The sequence below is a fragment of the Procambarus clarkii genome, chromosome 46 (genome assembly GCF_040958095.1).
Source record: "Procambarus clarkii isolate CNS0578487 chromosome 46, FALCON_Pclarkii_2.0, whole genome shotgun sequence".
Taxonomy (NCBI): Eukaryota; Metazoa; Arthropoda; class Malacostraca; order Decapoda; family Cambaridae; genus Procambarus; species Procambarus clarkii.
In genome coordinates, this window is record NC_091195.1 from 29578324 (window position 1) to 29600073 (window position 21750).

At 52.3% G+C, this 21750-nt stretch overlaps 1 protein-coding gene across 6 annotated transcripts in view; it reads right to left on the reverse strand.

Moving 5' to 3' along the window:
* Positions 1-21750, reverse strand: part of LOC123770550 (uncharacterized) — a 216036-nt gene that overhangs the window by 144235 nt on the left and 50051 nt on the right. For 4 of the 6 annotated variants that reach the window (XR_011222200.1, XM_069301882.1, XM_069301883.1 and 1 more), the window contains exons 2-3: positions 8024-8179; positions 3746-6461 (exon numbers count right to left, since the gene is read on the reverse strand). Coding sequence is in view for 5 of the 6 variants with exons in the window: in XM_069301882.1 (XP_069157983.1) it covers positions 3746-6404 (2659 nt within the window). In the remaining variant the exon portion in view is untranslated. Of the gene's footprint in view, positions 2313-3745; positions 6462-8023; positions 8180-21750 lie in introns of all 6 variants that reach the window. The other 2 variants (XM_069301884.1, XM_045762562.2) reach the window with 2 other exon arrangements.

Here is a 21750-nt window from a genome sequence, read left to right on the forward strand (position 1 = left end):
GATTGGCAACAAATAGCACGTATTACTTAGTTACACTATACTCGGGCTCAAACAGTCGTTTCTACAATCAATGCGACAATGACTCACTGTAATGGTTTTACCTGCCCTTCATTCAATGATATGTTATGAAGTATTTAACACTGGAGTTTTCAGTACTTTCTCTCGTGGGCGATAACTCAATAATTCACTGTACTCACAAATGATTAATCACTGCATGAACATAGACATATATAGTGTATATAAATCAGACATCAATACATGGTACATCAATAGTTTCTGGGCACATAGCCTAACTTCCAAATACTGGCATAATATTATATATAATTTATCACTATATGTTCTCATCAAAGTCTCTAGAAAGATATACAAAACACAGTAAATTTATCACTTGTTCCGGGTGCCTGTACACACCAATAATAAACATGAAAATTATAAGTACTCAGGTAGTACTATCCTGCACAGTGGTGCTTTATTGTGACATGGGTGAGACTTGCTCACGACATATAAAATCCTCAGGCTAGATAATATAGCCGAATAATATAGCTAACTAAAGGGGAATGGGGAGGGAAACTAGAAACACCTACTTCAACCTATCCTCCGATGAGAGTTGAGTTGTAGCTCCTGGTCCTCGTGTCGGGAACCCCCCACACATACGTTGTCGTGTCCTACCGGAACCACTCGTCGTCCCACCGTTTAGCGCGTCGTCTCCGTGCCCTCTTCCCTGCAGGTCCGTACTCTTCCTCGACTTCTTGTAGGGTTGGAGTCGGTCTCCTGGCCGTCGACTTTTCCCAACAACGGCTGCCGCCTACGTCTCGGCTGCAGTCGTCCGGATTCCCCAATTAGTCCTCTTCTTCCTCTGCTACCCAGTGGCTCTGTCAGCCACTACGCCGTCACGACTGGGTGAACTGCTTCAGACGTCGCCTACGTCACTGCACAGCCTTCACTTCTTCTAGCACAGTACCTGACCGGAGCACTTGTTGCTCAATAACCGTCGATTCCCTCTCTGGTTCAACACATGAACTAGGGAAGACCTCACAGAGTACTGGCAGACTTCAGGTGACGCGTAAATCCACGGGAGCGGGAAACAACTGTCAAACTGACAGGACCAATCGTCGCACGTCCAACCTCCTTGACGTGTCGTGTCTGACTGCTGGCGCCAGCGCGGCGCGCTGCCCGGACCCCCTTCCTTTCGTGACGTCACTTTCGCCACGGGAGGTTTTCATTGGCTCTCGGTGCCACATTGCTGTCGGTGACCAATCCGGTGCCACTGACGTCACACAGTTTTGGCGGGGAATCAGGAGAGCCAGCGCCATCTTGGCTTCCTAAAGGGCCTAAACCACAGGCCAAAATATTATTGTTTCACAAATTTCTCGGCTCTCCGAGCACACTCCACTCTCTCCCATATATCAAATTGATGCCTGCTACGTAGAGAACGCTTGGGAAAAGTAGACATGACTCTTACTGCAGGCGTGGGAGAAATATAAGGGGGGGAACACCGTCACAGTACTTAGATGAAAAAACGATTCTTCGCGGCAGGGGATCGTATTCCAGGGACCATAGGATTAAGGACTTGCCCAAAACGCTACGCGTACTAGTGGCTGTACAAGAATGTAACAACTCTTGTATATATCTCAAAAAAAAAAAAAAAATGAGGAGTATGTCCAAGAACGCCTGGATAAATCAATACAGTTCTTAGAACAATTAAATATAAACTGTCTCTCAAAGTGCTCTAACAGCAAGTGGAGCTAATACATCAAACCCATTCAATGAAGTTCGTCTTCCTGCCATTGATTTGCCTCAATTTCATGGCAGAGATTTCAAAAACTTCGAATGTTACTGGATTACGTTTGATTCATTAGTGTAGTGATTGACACTAGATGGGACCTGGGTTTCAAACTCAGCAGGAAAATCTCACTGGAAGGATGCAACAGGACCCCACACAGAAAGAGGCACAGGTTCATGGAAGGAAGCGGCTGTTATTTCATTCGACGCGGCACATGAACTTACCTCAGAAGCTGAAATAGACGGTTCAATTGGCCAAGAAATTTGGCGAATTTGAATATCTGTCTAAGGAGGGCACTCACCACCCCTATATAACAGTTGGTACAGAAGAGGCAGTGGAACATCTAACGACTGACGGACTCAAGAATATTGTTTTGGTTACTCCTGAAGTAGAACTAATTTACACAATGGTTACATTTTTTCAATATCCAACATACTTGGATCCTGAATTTCTGCTTCTCAACAATTAAAACGTTGTGTGGGCTAGGAGGAACATTGTACGTGGTGAAAAATAAAGCCAGATTGTTGCCCTGTTAAAGAGTGAGGAGTGAGGTCAATAATTCAATTGAATTATTGAATAGAAGTTTGAAATAAATTATCCATCTAAACTTTCTCGCCTTAAAACTAAACAAATTAGTTTTAAGAGCAAGTAGTACTTCGGAATTGCAGAATTTGCTGTTTAATTTGCCTTTTCATGCGATACTATACCAGTATGATTATGTATACAGTAAAATTACACTTGTTTATATATAATACAAATGTTATGGTGTCCATCTATTTATATAAAATGTGATGTATGCTTGTGTATCTGAACAAGGATGGAGGCCAGATGCTTGTGGCTAGCCTCACTCAACTTTCACACACAAAGTATTTGGGGTAGGGAAGTATCGTAGCAGTCAGGACCTAGGAAAGGGAGACGAGGGAGAAGAGACCCGGGTGCAGCTAGGTACCGCTAATAGAATTTTATATATTTAGCCAAAGTAATGAGATTTTAAGGATTTCATAGCCAGAAAGGTGCATGCAGAGTCAACAAACAATAATAAGTGATATTTGTTTCAGTAATATAAATTTGTATAAGAGCATATAAAATTGCATATATCTCAGCTGTAAAAATTATAATTAAACTGCAAGTAAGAGTTGCAAGAGAACAGGAATGCATACTGTAGTGTTCCAAAAGAACTTGAGGGATGAAGAATTTGACGAATCAAATCAATTACCCACCAAACACACACCGAAACTACGACGTTGGTACAACGTTCGAACAAGTTTTAACACTTCCTAACCAGTTATAACAACCAATATAGCAAGTTGTAACAACGTTCTAATACGTCATAAACACGTTAAGCCAAGATGTAACAGCTTTATTACAAGTTGTAACAAGCGGAAAATAGAGACAGTTTCGGTTTGTGTTTCCATGGAAGGCTTTCCAAAATTGCATTATTCAGACTTTACACTTTGGTACTATTATAAAAAAAATCAAAAGGGGGATACTAGTATTTTAACACTAAAATGTTATAAAGTCAGAAACCATGCAGTTAATATTGTTGAGGAAGAGGTGTCTAGATTCAGTGTGCCGCATCAAACACTATTAATATGAAATCTATGTTGTGCCAAATAATGTGAAGTTACTCTCTGTAATGGTGTCGGTTTTCTATATTATTATTAGCATAAGATGACTCAATGTCAATAAAAGAGGAAAATAAATGAGGCAAGAGGTAATGGCATTAAAAGTTGAAGATCAGAACAACTTCGTTACAAAATGTAGAAATATGTATAACAGTACATTTAGGAACAGATGCTTAGAAAGCTTATAATTTCTGGATGGTTTTGCCATTTCAGTGTTTATTTTATCTATAAATAACATATGTATTGTCAAACACATTAAAACTGATGCTTAAACATCTTATTGATTATTTTTTACAGTTTACTAATAAACTATTTGGATAAAAATAATAATATTTACTTAGTTCAGTGACACGGCAAAGGAGTGGCAGGTGATGTGTGAAGACGGGCAGTTGCTGCAGTGTGAGGCGCAGGGCGAGGCTCCGGAGGGTGGGAGGCAAGTGGGGTATGGCTGCCTCAGACACTCGACCCACAAACTTCTCCAAGGTACACCTACTGCCAGGAGTTGTCAATGTTTCTAAATATATGTTTGAAAGATCGTCATTTCTGCAAAAGTAGTGACCATAGAGAAGCACGTTTACAGTAATCGGTAGTGTCATCAAAACTCTCAGTGCTGGCATTAGTTGGTTTGGTTGTAGTCTACTTTCGATCTCCAGCACGATTTCGCTATCAGGTCTCACTCTCTTGAGAACAAGCGGGAGAACGGCACATGAATCAACACACTTTATCTTCCAACAATTCCAATCTTGCAACCTCTTACACACAGCATTGATAATGTGCTCGTTGCTGTGGGACTCGACTATGTGTTTTAAAAGGTTATCCACTTCAGGATCATTACACCACACAAGGTCAATAATCCAAGAAGCAAAATTTTGTTCCAATTCACGAACGTTCAGCACACAGGTAGCACTGAGCAAGATGTTCTGGTATCTGGATATATCAACCACATTTTGTCCCTCCAGCAGTACTCTGTGCACGAGGTTGGTGTTTCCCTGGTCGCCGAGCTGTTCCTCTGACATCAGCTGAGTGACCAGCCTCCTACCAGCACAATGCTCCTGGTACCTGGTGTGAAAATAGCCAAACACCCACACCACACTGAGACCCCGACGGTAGCTGGTTCTTGTGAAATAATTGGACAAGACCTCCTCCTGCGGCAGTCCCAGAGTGTCACACTTCTCCCTAATCTCCGCTTCCGTCTCCGGCCAAAGGTAGTACTCCTGCCTCTGGATCCCTCTTAAACTAATCTCTTCAAAGAACAACAAAAACTGGTCACATTTTCCTTTAGGGTCGGTCACGTGTTTGTCTGCGAGTCTGGACACCAGTTTGCTGGTTATGAAGTCGTGAATCTTCTGATACATTTCAGAAATTGTTGTGAGATTGTTAAATTCTTCTGGGGCCTCGACGCACAGCAGCGCCAAGAAGGTCAAGATGAGTGGAGTGTTGAGGTACTCACCCACGAACTGACTCATCTGCTCCAGCCGAAGGGTAAACCTCTCTCTGATGACACTCCGTTGGCTCTCTTCCTCCACCAGCACCTTGATGGTTCTCTCGGTGAACTCCACGCGACGTTCTGGAGTGATGCCCAAGACGAGGATGTTGCAGCGAGGTCTGGTGTGTGGGATAAGCTGTGACAGGTGTTGGTCCCACCCCGGCCGTGTGGTTATCACCAACCTCACATTCTTGCCAGGCAGGTGCAACAGCTCCTCCACCAGCCTTCCTGATTGGTCGTTGACCTCGTCGTAGCCGTCAATCAGGACTAATATATTTAAGCTCAGGATTATCTCCTTAAGTAGCTGGAAGTCGGCACCAAAATTACAAAGTGTTTGAGACAGTAACTGGCGGAGGAGACCATCGAAGTTATTAAGATGTGTGTCCCTGCACTGTACATAGAAAACGAGGTCCACAGTGCCCAGGTGACGTATGGCAGCAGGGTCCTCTACCCACTTCTCGAGGATGAGCTTGAGTAAAGTTGTCTTGCCCATACCAACTTCCCCCGTCAGGAGGACACACTCAGGGACTCTTCCGTCCTCTCGTCTTATACTCAAGATGTCTTCATAGTTCACATCCTGGCCCTTGACCCATGGTCTTGCCAAAATGACAGGATCTTCAAGGAGTCGCAGTCTTGTAAAAGCAAGACTTGGGTTGTATGCAATGTTGTAGAGTAGCCAGGGTGCGGGACAAATCATGTACAGCAGTTTATACCCGTCAGTTAGCTCCTGCTTGCTCATCTGCTTAACCTCTTCTGTGATGTGGCTTTTGAAAATCTTAATCTCCTGGCGGAGTTGAGAAACGTACTGCACATCTGAGGGATCCAGCGGCTCTCTGGCCATCAATAGCACACCCTTAGTATACTCCTTGACATCTCTGGTCACCTTGTGCACTTCCTGGCTGTCTATCCCACACCGGACGCCAGCCTCAGCCAGCATCGTAACCAATAAATCCCTTAATTCCGTCAGTGTTTTCCTGAGGTCTTGCTCTGTCATTTCCATATATCCACTTGCCACCTTGTTTCGGTGTTGCTTCAGGCTGTAAATGAGGTGTTCAAGTGATGGTCCCTGAGGCCCTGGAGTGGTCCACGTGGGGTCATTCATCACAGCCAGACCACACACACGTTGCAGGAGTTTATACAACAGGGTGATGTCAAAAGTAGCCGAGTCGAAGGAAGCTTCGAGTTTATCCCTCTGGTGAGCATCGAAGACACGCCTGTACTGAGCATTGGTGTACCCCAAGACCTGAGTGAGGTAAGTCACTACTGGGAAGGTGCCCCAGTACGACCACATAAACACACTTGCTAGCGCGTCTCGTCCTGCCTTAGTCACAGCCAGTTCATACCGGAATCTGTTCAGATCTTCGTGTTTGGTATCTAGACTTAGAGTCGAGGCAGACATACTGAGCTTCACAATCGAGGCAGACATACTGGGCTTCACAATCGAGGCAGACATACTGGGCTTCACAATCGAGGCAGACATACTGGGCTTCACAACAGAGCCAGGCAGCATATTGGTCTTCACAGTCGAGGCAGATATACTGGACTTCAAGTGTTACTTCCCTCACCACTTTTGTCGAGTTCCACATCAGCAATCGAAACAGAACAAAAGTTGATCAGGTGATTTTCAACTAGGTCTAGTTGATTACATTTTTTAAATAATTTGCAAATAAGTTGATGGGAACATCAACGTATCTGTATGATACTGTTCGTAGAGAATAAAAAAATTCTCTACGTACTGTACATGAAGGATTAAATTCCTCTCAAGGTTCAGACGAACACAAAGTTATCAACAAATGTTGTGGACATTTGTTAATATTTGTATTAATTTTAATAGGGTTCATCTGTTACTGTTCACATACAGAAAGGTCAAGACTTTCCGTTTGGTATCTCCTCTGGCTTTGAAGGGTTTTGGGAAAGTTGTTCAATGTCAACCAATATTTTTTTACTAATTGTATATGAAGAGGGCTGCAATTGTTCCAAGTTTCAGTACTGCAGCCTAAATAGAAAGGGAGATTTTTATTTTATTTTTTTCAACGAATTTTACACATTTTCAATTTTAAATTTACAACCACAACTTTCAGATATAATCATTCTATGACACTTTTCTGACACATTAGCATATAATAAAGGATCTATGGGAAGTGATTTTCTAAAACATCTCTAGTTTTCCTAATAGAAATAGTCAAAGTTCCACCCAAAAATTATGTAAATATATCATGTTTATTGCTATTTATAAAATCAATAAATAAAGTTAGGAAAAAACGCTTCCTCGGGATTTTAGAGACATAAGCTTTACATATAAGGTGTAAGTTTCATGTAAATTGAATAAAAAATGAAAGAGATATTTGAACTTTTATGTTACTTAAAAATAAATAAGAAAAAATAAAGTCTAAGGTGTTGCCATCTTTGACTTGAGGTTGACATCAACCAATTTCCTCCAAAGTTGGCACCCTTACAGATAAGCTTACGTGCAGTCAGGTATATAAGTTTCATCCAAATCGCCCGATAAACAAAAGAGAGATAAAATAATAAAAAAAAATTAACTACATTTTTTTTAATAAAACTAATTATAATATTTTTTTTAATATATGATATTGTGATAGCTGAGAGTCATAGACATGATTTCAGTTGACACTTGTGTTTGATAATCGTTTTTTACCATTTTGGAATAATTTTGACACCTATTTCAATATTTGTTTTCTCCCTTCCTATTTATGCTACGATGCTGAGACTTGGACCAGATGAAACTATTTTCATATACAACTCGTCAAAAAAGTTTGATTGAAATCGAACCAGTTTTCATTTATTGCATATTTGGATCGAAAACCATTCATATGCCCCCTTTTAGTCACTAACAGGAAGGAATAATTTTATTAATTTTCTCTATATTACTATTTTTTAGTTATATATCTTTGGATAATATATTTTTAGGAATGTATTTTTAATTATCTGATGTATTCCTGCAAAAGATTTCATATTTTTTTTTTTATCTTTTTCAAATCTGTATCAATTCCTGGAAAGACAAAAAGGTAAAACTGAATAGCTGTTGTGCTTTTATAACGCACGTTTTATCCATAATTTAAATTCCAGGCATAATTAATATATAATATGCTCTCATGGCATGCTCACCTGTCCAGTTCAGTGAAGAAAACCGTGATTTGGCTCCCTTCTCCAGTCATCAAACTCTCACAACCTCTCAAGCTATTAACGGTGATGGTTCCCTGCACCACTCCTCTGGTGCTGCCGGAAGTGTAGTTGTCCTGGCAACGAGATGCGGCTCCTGTTCTGAGTGGGGAGCTTATATAAATAACTGGGCCTCCACACTAAAGACTGACTTGTTTGTCATACACTTCGCAGGCAAAGGAGTACATGTATCCCAATTTGACACGATAATTCTGAGAGACTCGGTCATCTCTGTTCAACTCCTCAAGACAATCGCGTAACATGCTTGTATCTGATGCTAGGCACATCTATGTAAATAAAAATGGAAATGTTCGTTTGTTCAAAATCGCTAATCTCAGAAAGTTCTTCACCGATTGCTTTGAAATTTTCACACAACGTTCCATTTGCATTCAAATGGAACAGCTGGAAGTTGTTGAAAACGAGGTCCACAGTGCCCAGGTGACGTATGGCAGCAGGGTCCTCTACCCACTTCTCGAGGATGAGCTTGAGTAAAATTGTCTTGCCCATACCACTTCGCAGTGGCATCTATATGACATCTATATAGTATATTCATACTATATAGATGTCACATCTGTGATGGGAAAAACTTGTATTTTTTAAACTGTGTTTTCATGTGTTGCTCATGTCAGGAAAATCTTCGAAACCTCTTTACCAATTGCTTTGAATTTTTAACAAAACGTTGTATTCGAATAGGCGCGTGTTTTTATATACCTACTATATAAATGCCTCACCTGTGACAGGAAAATACATGAGTTTTTGAAAAACAGCGCCATCTGTTGGACGTAAGAGCAACACACGCTGTAATCTGACACACGTTGAACACGAATGTTCTTCACAGATTGCTTTGGAATTTTGACACATTTCATTCGAATATTCACATGTTTTTATATACCTTCTGTATAGATACCACACTTGCGACAGGTAAAAACATGCTTTTTTAGAAAAACAGTGCCATCTGTTGCACATAATAGCATGACACGCTATACTAAATATGTCACGAATGCATTGATAAATAGAATTTTCTCTGATTTCGATTTATTTTCATTTTGATTTAATTATTTTGTGTCAGTGCACTGGAATTGAGCTGTGTTGTTTACCATACCGTTCATTTCCTGAGTATAGTTTATTTCTCTATTTTTTCATTGTTTTCCATTTTGTTTTTTAACTGTTTTTCTTATATTTCAGTGATGGGAACATTAGATCGTTTGATGTTCCCAATTTTATGATGGGAACATCAAATCATTTGGGAATGCATCAGACAAGGGAGTGGGGAATGGTGGGGATGATGAGGGGACGGGAGTGGGGGAGGATGAGGGGACAGGGAAAGGGGTAATGGTGGGGAGGACGAGGGGGCAGGGGAGTGGTGGGGTGTGGTGGTGTGTGGTGGAGACGGTGTTGACGGTGGTGTGTGGTGGTGATGGTGGTGTGTGGTGGTGACGGTGGTGTGTGGTGGTGACGGTGGTGACGGTGGTGTGTGGTGGTGACGGTGGTGTGTGGTGGTGACGGCGGTGTTTGTTGGTGACGGTGATGTGTGGTGGTGACAGCAGTGTGTGGTGGTTTGTGGTGGTGACGGTGGTGTGTGGTGGTGTGTGTTCGTGACGGTGGTGGTGGTGGTGTGTGGTGGTGACGGTGGTGTATGGTGGTGACGGTGGTGTGTGGTGGTGACGGTGGTGTGTGGTGGTGACGGTGGTGTGTGGTGGTGACGGTGGTGTGTGGTGGTGACGGTGGTGTGTGGTGGTGACGGTGGTGTGTGGTGGTGACTGTGGTGTGTGGTGGTTTGTGGTGGTGACGGTGGTGTATGGTGGTGACGGTGGTGTGTGGTGGTGTGTGGTGGTGACGGTGGTGTGTGGTGGTGACGGTGGTGTGTGGTGGTGACGGTGGTGGTGGTGGTGACGGTGGTGTGTGGTGGTGACGGTGGTGTGTGGTTGTGACGGTGGTGTATGGTGGTGACGGTGGTGTGTGGTGGTGACGGTGGTGTGTGGTGGTGACGGTGGTGTGTGGTGGTGACGTTGGTGTGTGGTGGTGACGGTGGTGTGTGGTGGTGACGGTGGTGTGTGGTGGTGACGGTGGTGTGTGGTGGTGACGGTGGTGGTGGTGGTGTGTGGTTGTGACGGTGGTGTATGGTGGTGAAAATGGTGTGTGGTGATGACGGTGGTGTGTGGTGGTGACGGTGGTGTGTGGTGGTGACGGTGGTGTGTGGTGGTGACGGTGGTGTGTGGTGGTGACGGTGGTGTGTGGTGGTGACGGCGGTGTTTGTTGGTGACGGTGATGTGTGGTGGTGACAGCGGTGTGTGGTGGTTTGTGGTGGTGACGGTGGTGTGTGGTGGTGTGTGTTCGTGACGGTGGTGGTGGTGGTGTGTGGTGGTGACGGTGGTGTATGGTGGTGACGGTGGTGTGTGGTGGTGACGGTGGTGTGTGGTGGTGACGGTGGTGTGTGGTGGTGACGGTGGTGTGTGGTGGTGACGGTGGTGTGTGGTGGTGACTGTGGTGTGTGGTGGTTTGTGGTGGTGACGGTGGTGTATGGTGGTGACGGTGGTGTGTGGTGGTGTGTGGTGGTGACGGTGGTGTGTGGTGGTGACGGTGGTGTGTGGTGGTGACGGTGGTGGTGGTGGTGTGTGGTTGTGACGGTGGTGTATGGTGGTGACGGTGGTGTGTGGTGGTGACGGTGGTGTGTGGTGGTGACGGTGGTGTGTGGTGGTGACGTTGGTGTGTGGTGGTAACGGTGGTGTGTGGTGGTGACGGTGGTGTGTGGTGGTGACGGTGGTGTGTGGTGGTGACGGTGGTGGTGGTGGTGTGTGGTTGTGACGGTGGTGTATGGTGGTGAAAATGGTGTGTGGTGGTGACGGTGGTGTGTGGTGGTGACGGTGGTGTGTGGTGGTGACGGTGGTGTGTGGTGGTGACGGTGGTGTGTGGTGGTGACGGCGGTGTGTGGTGGTGACGGTGGTGTGTGGTGGTGACGGTGGTGTGTGGTGGTGACGGTGGTGTGTGGTGGTGACGGTGGTGTGTGGTGGTGACGGTGGTGTGTGGTGGTGACGGTGGTGTGTGGTGGTGACGGTGGTGTGTGGTGGTGTGTGGTGTTGACGGTGGTGTGTGGTGGTGACGGTGGTGTGTGTTGGTGACGGTGATGTGTGGTGGTGACGGTGGTGTGTGTTGGTGACAGTGGTGTGTGGTGGTGACGGTGGTGTATGGTGTTGACGGTGGTGTGTGTTGGTGACGGTGATGTGTGGTGGTGACGGTGGTGTGTGGTGGTGACGGTGGTGTATGGTGTTGATGGTGGTGTGTGTTAGTGACGGTGATGTGTGGTGGTGACGGTGGTGTGTGGTGGTGACGGTGGTGTGTGGTGGTGTGTGGTGGTGACGGTGGTGTGTGGTGGTGACGGTGGTGTGTGGTGGTGTGTGGTGGTGTGTGTTGGTGACGGTGGTGGTGGTGGTGGTGTGTGGTGGTGTGTGGTGGTGACGGTGGTGTATGGTAGTGTGTGGTGGTGTGTGGTGGTGACGGTGGTGTGTGGTGGTGTGTGGTGGTGACGGTGGTGTATGGTGGTGACGGTGGTGTGTGGTGGTGTGTGGTGGTGTGTGGTGGTGACGGTGGTGGTGTGTGGTGGTGACGGTGGTGTGTGGTGGTGACGGTGGTGTGTGGTGGTGTGTGGTGGTGACGGTGGTGGTGGTGGTGACGGTGGTGGTGTGGGGTGGTGTATGGTGGTGGTGGTGGTGTGGGGTGGTGTATGGTGGTGTGTGGTGGTGACGGTGGTGTGTGGTGGTGACGGTGGTGCGTGGTGGTGACGGTGGTGTGTGGTGCTGACGGTGGTGTGTGGTGGTGACGGTGGTGTATGGTGGTGAAGGTGGTGTGTGGTGGTGACGGTGGTATGTGGTGGTGTGTGGTAGTGTGTGGTGGTGTGTGGTGGTGTGTGGTGGTGACGGTGGTGTGTGGTGGTGACGGTGGTGGTGGTGGTGTGTGGTGGTGACGGTGGTGTATGTTGGTGACGGTGGTGTGTGGTGGTGTGTGGTGGTGTGTGTTGGTGACGGTGGTGTGTGGTGGTGACGGTGGTGTATGGTGGTGACGGTGGTGTGTGGTGTTGACGGTGGTGTGTGGTGGTGACGGTGGTGTGTGGTGGTGACGGTGGTGTGTGGTGGTAACGGTGTTGACGGTGGTGTGTGGTGGTGACGGTGGTGTGTGGTGGTGACGGTGGTATGTGGTGGTGACGGTGGTGTGTGGTGGTTTGTGGTGGTGACGGTGGTGTGTGGTGGTAACGGTGTTGACGGCGGTGTGTGGTGGTGACGGTGGTGAGTGGTGGTGACGGTGGTGTGTCGTGGTTTGTGGTGGTGACGGTGGTGTGTGGTGGTGACGGTGGTGTGTGGTGGTGACGGCGGTGTTTGTTGGTGACGGTGATGTGTGGTGGTGACAGCAGTGTGTGGTGGTTTGTGGTGGTGACGGTGGTGTGTGGTGGTGTGTGTTCGTGACGGTGGTGGTGGTGGTGTGTGGTGGTGACGGTGGTGTATGGTGGTGACGGTGGTGTGTGGTGGTGACGGTGGTGTGTGGTGGTGACGGTGGTGTGTGGTGGTGACGGTGGTGTGTGGTGGTGACGGTGGTGTGTGGTGGTGACGGTGGTGTGTGGTGGTGACTGTGGTGTGTGGTGGTTTGTGGTGGTGACGGTGGTGTATGGTGGTGACGGTGGTGTGTGGTGGTGTGTGGTGGTGACGGTGGTGTGTGGTGGTGACGGTGGTGTGTGGTGGTGACGGTGGTGGTGGTGGTGTGTGGTTGTGACGGTGGTGTATGGTGGTGACGGTGGTGTGTGGTGGTGACGGTGGTGTGTGGTGGTGACGGTGGTGTGTGGTGGTGACGTTGGTGTGTGGTGGTGACGGTGGTGTGTGGTGGTGACGGTGGTGTGTGGTGGTGACGGTGGTGTGTGGTGGTGACGGTGGTGGTGGTGGTGTGTGGTTGTGACGGTGGTGTATGGTGGTGAAAATGGTGTGTGGTGATGACGGTGGTGTGTGGTGGTGACGGTGGTGTGTGGTGGTGACGGTGGTGTGTGGTGGTGACGGTGGTGTGTGGTGGTGACGGTGGTGTGTGGTGGTGACGGCGGTGTTTGTTGGTGACGGTGATGTGTGGTGGTGACAGCGGTGTGTGGTGGTTTGTGGTGGTGACGGTGGTGTGTGGTGGTGTGTGTTCGTGACGGTGGTGGTGGTGGTGTGTGGTGGTGACGGTGGTGTATGGTGGTGACGGTGGTGTGTGGTGGTGACGGTGGTGTGTGGTGGTGACGGTGGTGTGTGGTGGTGACGGTGGTGTGTGGTGGTGACTGTGGTGTGTGGTTGTTTGTGGTGGTGACGGTGGTGTATGGTGGTGACGGTGGTGTGTGGTGGTGTGTGGTGGTGACGGTGGTGTGTGGTGGTGACGGTGGTGTGTGGTGGTGACGGTGGTGGTGGTGGTGTGTGGTTGTGACGGTGGTGTATGGTGGTGACGGTGGTGTGTGGTGGTGACGGTGGTGTGTGGTGGTGACGGTGGTGTGTGGTGGTGACGTTGGTGTGTGGTGGTGACGGTGGTGTGTGGTGGTGACGGTGGTGTGTGGTGGTGACGGTGGTGTGTGGTGGTGACGGTGGTGGTGGTGGTGTGTGGTTGTGACGGTGGTGTATGGTGGTGAAAATGGTGTGTGGTGGTGACGGTGGTGTGTGGTGGTGACGGTGGTGTGTGGTGGTGACGGTGGTGTGTGGTGGTGACGGTGGTGTGTGGTGGTGACGGCGGTGTGTGGTGGTGACGGTGGTGTGTGGTGGTGACGGTGGTGTGTGGTGGTGACGGTGGTGTGTGGTGGTGACGGTGGTGTGTGGTGGTGACGGTGGTGTGTGGTGGTGACGGTGGTGTGTGGTGGTGACGGTGGTGTGTGGTGGTGTGTGGTGTTGACGGTGGTGTGTGGTGGTGACGGTGGTGTGTGTTGGTGACGGTGATGTGTGGTGGTGACGGTGGTGTGTGTTGGTGACAGTGGTGTGTGGTGGTGACGGTGGTGTATGGTGTTGACGGTGGTGTGTGTTGGTGACGGTGATGTGTGGTGGTGACGGTGGTGTGTGGTGGTGACGGTGGTGTATGGTGTTGACGGTGGTGTGTGTTAGTGACGGTGATGTGTGGTGGTGACGGTGGTGTGTGGTGGTGACGGTGGTGTGTGGTGGTGTGTGGTGGTGACGGTGGTGTGTGGTGGTGACGGTGGTGTGTGGTGGTGTGTGGTGGTGACGGTGGTGGTGGTGGTGACGGTGGTGGTGTGGGGTGGTGTATGGTGGTGGTGGTGGTGTGGGGTGGTGTATGGTGGTGTGTGGTGGTGACGGTGGTGTGTGGTGGTGACGGTGGTGCGTGGTGGTGACGGTGGTGTGTGGTGCTGACGGTGGTGTGTGGTGGTGACGGTGGTGTATGGTGGTGAAGGTGGTGTGTGGTGGTGACGGTGGTGTGTGGTGGTGTGTGGTGGTGACGGTGGTTTGTGGTGGTGACGGTGGTGTGTGGTGGTGTGTGGTGGTGACGGTGGTGTGTGGTGGTGACGGTGGTGTGTGGTGGTGTGTGGTGGTGACGGTGGTGGTGGTGGTGACGGTGGTAATGTGGGGTGGTGTATGGTGGTGGTGGTGGTGTGGGGTGGTGTATGGTGGTGTGTGGTGGTGACGGTGGTGTGTGGTGGTGACGGTGGTGCGTGGTGGTGACGGTGGTGTGTGGTGCTGACGGTGGTGTGTGGTGGTGACGGTGGTGTATGGTGGTGAAGGTGGTGTGTGGTGGTGACGGTGGTGTGTGGTGGTGTGTGGTAGTGTGTGGTGGTGTGTGGTGGTGTGTGGTGGTGACGGTGGTGTGTGGTGGTGACGGTGGTGGTGGTGGTGTGTGGTGGTGACGGTGGTGTATGTTGGTGACGGTGGTGTGTGGTGGTGTGTGGTGGTGTGTGTTGGTGACGGTGGTGTGTGGTGGTGACGGTGGTGTATGGTGGTGACGGTGGTGTGTGGTGTTGACGGTGGTGTGTGGTGGTGACGGTGGTGTGTGGTGGTGACGGTGGTGTGTGGTGGTAACGGTGTTGACGGTGGTGTGTGGTGGTGACGGTGGTGTGTGGTGGTGACGGTGGTATGTGGTGGTGACGGTGGAGTGTGGTGGTTTGTGGTGGTGACGGTGGTGTGTGGTGGTAACGGTGTTGACGGCGGTGTGTGGTGGTGACGGTGGTGAGTGGTGGTGACGGTGGTGTGTCGTGGTTTGTGGTGGTGACGGTGGTGACGGTGGTGTGTGGTGTTGACGGTGATGTGTGGTGGTGACGGTGGTGTGTGGTGGTTTGTGGTGGTGACGGTGGTGTATGGTGGTGACGATGTGTGTGGTGGTGACGGCGGTGTGTGGTGGTGACGGTGGTGTGTGGTGGTGTGTGGTGGTGACGGTGGTGTGTGGTGGTGACGGTGGTGTATGGTGGTGACGGTGGTGTGTGGTGTTGACGGTGGTGTGTGGTGGTGACGGTGGTGTGTGGTGGTGACGGTGGTGTGTGGTGGTGGCGGTGGTGTGTGGTGGTTTGTGGTGGTGACGGTGGTGTGTGGTGGTGACGGTGGTGTGTGGTGGTGACGGTGGTGTGTGGTGGTGACGGTGGTGTGTGGTGGTGACGGTGGTGTATGGTAGTGACGGTGGTGTGTGGTGGTGTGTGGTGGTGACGGTGGTGTATGGTGGTGACGGTGGTGTGTGGTGTTGACAGTGGTGTGTGGTGGTGACGGTGGTGTGTGGTGGTGACGGTGGTGTGTGGTGGTAACGGTGTTGACGTTGGTGTGTGGTGGTGACGGTGGTGTGTGGTGGTTTGTGGTGGTGACGGTGGTGTGTGGTGGTAACGGTGTTGACGGCGGTGTGTGGTGGTGACGGTGGTGAGTGGTGGTGACGGTGGTGTGTGGTGGTTTGTGGTGGTGACGGTGGTGACGGTGGTGTCTGGTGGTGACGGTGGTGTGTGGTGGTGACGGTGGTGTGTGGTGGTGACGGTGATGTGTGGTGGTGACGGTGGTGTGTGGTGGTGACGGCGGTGTGTGGTGGTGACGGATGGTGTGTGGTGGTTTGTGGTGGTGACGGTGGTGTGTGGTGGTGACGGTGGTGTATGGTGGTGACGGTGGTGTGTGGTGTTGACGGTGGTGTGTGGTGGTGACGGTGGTGTGTGGTGGTGACGGTGGTGTGTGGTGGTGTGTGTTGGTGACGGTGGTGGTGGTGGTGTGTGGTGGTGACGGTGGTGTATGGTGGTGACGGTGGTGTGTGGTGTTGACGGGGGGGTGTGGTGGTGACGGTGGTGTGTGGTGGTGACGGTGGTGTGTGGTGGTGACGGTGGTGACGGTGGTGTGTGGTGGTGACGGTGGTGTGTGGTGGTGACGGTGGTGACGGTGGTGACAGTGGTGACGGTGGTGTGTGGTGGTGCGTGGTGGTGACGGTGGTGTGTGGTGGTGACGGTGGTGTGTGGTGTTGACGGTGGTGTGTGGTGGTGACGGTGGTGACGGTGGTGACGTTGGTGTGTGGTGGTGACGGTGGTGTGTGGTGGTGACGGTGGAGACGGTGGTGTATGGTGGTGACGGTGGTGTGTGGTGGTGACGGTGGTGTGTGGTGGTGACGGTGGTGTATGGTGGTGACGATAGTGTGTGGTGGTGACGGTGGTGTGTGGTGGTGACGGTGGTGTATGGTGGTGACGGTGGTGTGTGGTGGTGACGGTGGTCTGTGGTGGTGACGGTGGTGTGTGGTGGTAACGGTGTTGACGGTGGTGTGTGGTGGTGACGGTGGTGTGTGGTGGTGACGGTGGTGACGGTGGTGTGTGGTGGTGACGGTGGTGTGTGGTGGTGACGGTGGTGTGTGGTGGTAACGGTGGTGTGTGGTGGTGACGGTGGTGTGTGGTGGTGACGGTGGTGTGTGGTGGTGACGGTGGTGTATGGTGGTGATGGTGGTGTGTGGTGGTGACGGTGGTCTGTGGTGGTGACGGTGGTGTGTGGTGGTAACGGTGTTGACGGTGGTGTGTGGTGGTGACGGTGATGTGTGGTGGTGACGGTGGTGTGTGGTGGTGACGGCGGTGTGTGGTGGTGACGGATGGTGTGTGGTGGTTTGTGGTGGTGACGGTGGTGTGTGGTGGTGACGGTGGTGTATGGTGGTGACGGTGGTGTGTGGTGTTGACGGGGGGGGTGTGGTGGTGACAGTGGTGTGTGGTGGTGACGGTGGTGTGTGGTGGTGACGGTGGTGACGGTGGTGTGTGGTAGTGACGGTGGTGTGTGGTGGTGACGGTGGGGACGGTGGTGACAGTGTTGACGGTGGTGTGTGGTGGTTTGTGGTGGTGACGGTGGTGTGTGGTGGTGACGGTGGTGTCTGGTGGTGACGGTGGTGTGTGGTGGTGACGGTGGTGTGTGGTGGTGACGGTGATGTGTGGTGGTGACGGTGGTGTGTGCTGGTGACGGCGGTGTGTGGTGGTGACGGATGGTGTGTGGTGGTTTGTGGTGGTGACGGTGGTGTGTGGTGGTGACGGTGGTGTATGGTGGTGACGGTGGTGTGTGGTGTTGACGGTGGTGTGTGGTGGTGACGGTGGTGTGTGGTGGTGACGGTGGTGTGTGGTGGTGTGTGTTGGTGACGGTGGTGGTGGTGGTGTGTGGTGGTGACGGTGGTGTATGGTGGTGACGGTGGTGTGTGGTGTTGACGGGGGGGGGTGTGGTGGTGACAGTGGTGTGTGGTGGTGACGGTGGTGTGTGGTGGTGACGGTGGTGACGGTGGTGTGTGGTGGTGACGGTGGTGTGTGGTGGTGACGGTGGTGACGGTGGTGACAGTGTTGACGGTGGTGTGTGGTGGTGACGGTGGTGACGGTGGTGTGTGGTGGTGACGGTGGTGTGTGGTGGTGACGGTGGTGACGGTGGTGTATGGTGGTGACGGTGGTGTGTGGTGGTGACGGTGGTGTGTGGTGGTGTGTGGTGGTGACGGTGGTGTGTGGTGGTGACGGTGGTGTATGGTGGTGACGGTGGTGTGTGGTGGTGACGGTGGTGTGTGGTGGTGACGGTGGTGTATGGTGGTGACGGTGGTGTGTGGTGGTGACGGTGGTGTGTGGTGGTGACGGTGGTGTATGGTGGTGACGGTGGTGTGTGGTGGTGACGGTGGTCTGTGGTGGTGACGGTGGTGTGTGGTGGTAACGGTGTTGACGGTGGTGTGTGGTGGTGACGGTGGTGTGTGGTGGTGACGGTGGTGACGGTGGTGTGTGGTGGTGACGGTGGTGTGTAGTGGTGACGGTGGTGTGTGGTGGTAACGGTGGTGTGTGGTGGTGACGGTGGTGTGTGGTGGTGACGGTGGTGTGTGGTGGTGACGGTTATGTATGGTGGTGACGGTGGTGTGTGGTGGTGACGGTGGTCTGTGGTGGTGACGGTGGTGTGTGGTGGTAACGGTGTTGACGGTGGTGTGTGGTGGTGACGGTGGTGTGTGGTGGTGACGGTGGTGTGTGGTGGGGACGGTGGTGTGTGGTGGTGACGGTGGTGTGTGGTGGTAACGGTGTTGATGGTGGTGTGTGGTGGTGACGGTGGTGTGTGGTGGTGACGGTGGTGACGGTGGTGACGGTGGTGTATGGTGGTGACGGTGGTGTGTGGTGGCGACGGTGGTGTGTGGTGGTGACGGTGGTGTGTGGTGGTGACGGTGGTGTGTGGTGGTGACGGTGGTGTATGGTGGTGACGGTGGTGTGTGGTGTTGACGGTGGTGTGTGGTGGTAACGGTGTTGACGGTGATGTGTGGTGGTGACGGTGGTGTGTGGTGGTGACGGTGGTGACGGTGGTGTGTGGTGGTGACGGTGGTGTGTGGTGGTGACGGTGGTGTGTGGTGGTAACGGTGGTGTGTGGTGGTGACGGTGCTGTGTGGTGGTGACGGAGGTGTGTGGTGGTGACGGAGGTGTATGGTGGTGACGGTGGTGTGTGGTGGTGACGGTGGTCTGTGGTGGTGACGGTGGTGTGTGGTGGTAACGGTGTTGACGGTGGTGTGTGGTGGTGACGGTGGTGTGTAGTGGTGACGGTGGTGACGGTGGTGTGTGGTGGTGACGGTGGTGTGTGGTGGTGACAATGGTGTGTGGTGGTGACGGTGGTGTGTGGTGGTGACGGTGGTGTGTGGTGGTAACGGTGTTGATTGTGGTGTGTGGTGGTGACGGTAGTGTGTGGTGGTGACGGTGGTGACGGTGGTGTATGGTGGTGACGGTGGTGTGTGGTGGTGACGGTGGTGTGTGGTGGTGACGGTGGTGTGTGGTGGTGACGGTGGTGTGTGGTGGTGACGGTGGTGTATGGTGGTGACGGTGGTGTATGGTGTTGACGGGGGTGTGTGGTGGTGACGGTGGTGTGTGGTGGTGACGGTGGTGTGTGGTGGTAACGGTGTTGACGGTGGTGTGTGGTGGTGACGGTGGTGTGTGATGGTGACGGTGGTGTGTGGTGGTGACGGTGGTGTGTGGTGGTGACGGTGGTGTGTGGTGGTAACGGTGTTGACGTTGGTGTGTGGTGGTGACGGTGGTGTGTGGTGGTGACGGTGGTGTATGGTGGTGACGGTGGTGTGTGGTGGTGACGGTGGTGTGTGGTGGTGACGGTGGTGTATGGTGGTGACGGTGGTGTGTGGTGGTGACGGTGGTCTGTGGTGGTGACGGTGGTTTGTGGTGGTAACGGTGTTGGCGGTGGTGTGTGGTGGTGACGGTGGTGTGTGGTGGTGACGGTGGTGACGGTGGTGTGTGGTGGTGACGGTGGTGTGTGGTGGTGACGGTGGTGTGTGGTGGTGACGGTGGTGTGTGGTGCTGACGGTGGTGTGTGGTGGTGACGGTGGTGTGTGGTGGTAACGGTGTTGATGGTGGTGTGTGTTGGTGACGGTGGTGGTGGTGGTGTGTGGTGGTGACGGTGGTGTATGGTGGTGTGTGGTGGTGTGTGGTGGTGACGGTGGTGTGTGGTGGTGTGTGGTGGTGACGGTGGTGTATGGTGGTGACGGTGGTGTGTGGTGGTGACGGTGGTGTATGGTGGTGACGGTGGTGTGTGGTGGTGTGTGGTGGTGACGGTGGTGGTGTGTGGTGGTGACGGTGGTGTGTGGTGGTGACGGTGGTGTGTGGTAGTGTGTGGTGGTGACGGTGGTGGTGTTGGTGACGGTGGTGGTGTGGGGTGGTGTATGGTGGTGGTCGTGGTGTGGGGTGGTGTATGGTGGTGTGTGGTGGTGACGGTGGTGTGTGGTGGTGACGGTGGTGCGTGGTGGTGACGGTGGTGTGTGGTGCTGACGGTGGTGTGTGGTGGTGACGGTGGTGTATGGTGGTGACGGTGGTGTGTGGTGGTGACGGTGGTGTGTGGTGGTGTGTGGTGGTGTGTGGTGGTGTGTGGTGGTGACGGTGGTGTATGTTGGTGACGGTGGTGTGTGGTGGTGTGTGGTGGTGTGTGTTGGTGACGGTGGTGTGTGGTGGTGACGGTGGTGTATGGTGGTGACGGTGGTGTGTGGTGTTGACGGTGGTGTGTGGTGGTGACGGTGGTGTGTGGTGGTGACGGTGGTGTGTGGTGGTAACGGTATTGACGGTGGTGTGTGGTGGTGACGGTGGTGTGTGTTGGTGACGGTGGTATGTGGTGGTGACGGTGGTGTGTGGTGGTTTGTGGTGGTAACGGTGGTGACGGTGGTGTGTGGTGGTAACGGTGTTGACGGCGGTGTGTGGTGGTGACGGTGGTGAGTGGTGGTGACGGTGGTGTGTGGTGGTTTGTGGTGGTGACGGTGGTGACGGTGGTGTGTGGTGTTGACGGTGATGTGTGGTGGTGACGGTGGTGTGTGGTGGTGACGGCGGTGTGTGGTGGTGACGGTGGTGTGTGGTGGTTTGTGGTGGTGACGGTGGTGGTGACGGTGGTGTATGTTGGTGACGGTGGTGTGTGGTGGTGACGGCGGTGTGTGGTGGTGACGGTGGTGTGTGGTGGTTTGTGGTGGTGACGGTGGTGTGTGGTGGTGACGGTGGTGTATGGTGGTGACGGTGATGTGTGGTGTTGACGGTGGTGTGTGGTGGTGACGGTGGAGTGTGGTGGTGACGGTGGTGTGTGGTGGTGGCGGTGGTGTGTGGTGGTTTGTGGTGGTGACGGTGGTGTGTGGTGTTGACGGTGGTGTGTGGTGGTGACGGTGGTGTGTGGTGGTGACGGTGGTGTGTGGTGGTGACGGTGGTGTATGGTAGTGACGGTGGTGTGTGGTGGTGTGTGGTGGTGACGGTGGTGTATGGTGGTGACGGTGGTGTGTGGTGTTGACGGTGGTGTGTGGTGGTGACGGTGGTGTGTGGTGGTGACGGTGGTGTGTGGTGGTAACGGTGTTGACGGTGGTGTGTGGTGGTGACGGTGGTGTGTGGTGGTTTGTGGTGGTGACGGTGGTGTGTGGTGGTAACGGTGTTGACGGCGGTGTGTGGTGGTGACGGTGATGAGTGGTGGTGACGGTGGTGTGTGGTGGTTTGTGGTGGTGACGGTGGTGACGGTGGTGTCTGGTGGTGACGGTGGTGTGTGGTGGTGACGGTGGTGTGTGGTGGTGACGGTGATGTGTGGTGGTGACGGTGGTGTGTGGTGGTGACGGCGGTGTGTGGTGGTGACGGTGGTGTGTGGTGGTGACGGTGGTGACGGTGGTGTGTGGTGGTGACGGTGGTGTATGGTGGTGACGGTGGTGTGTGGTGTTGACGGTGGTGTGTGGTGGTGACGGTGGTGTGTGGTGGTGACGGTGGTGTGTGG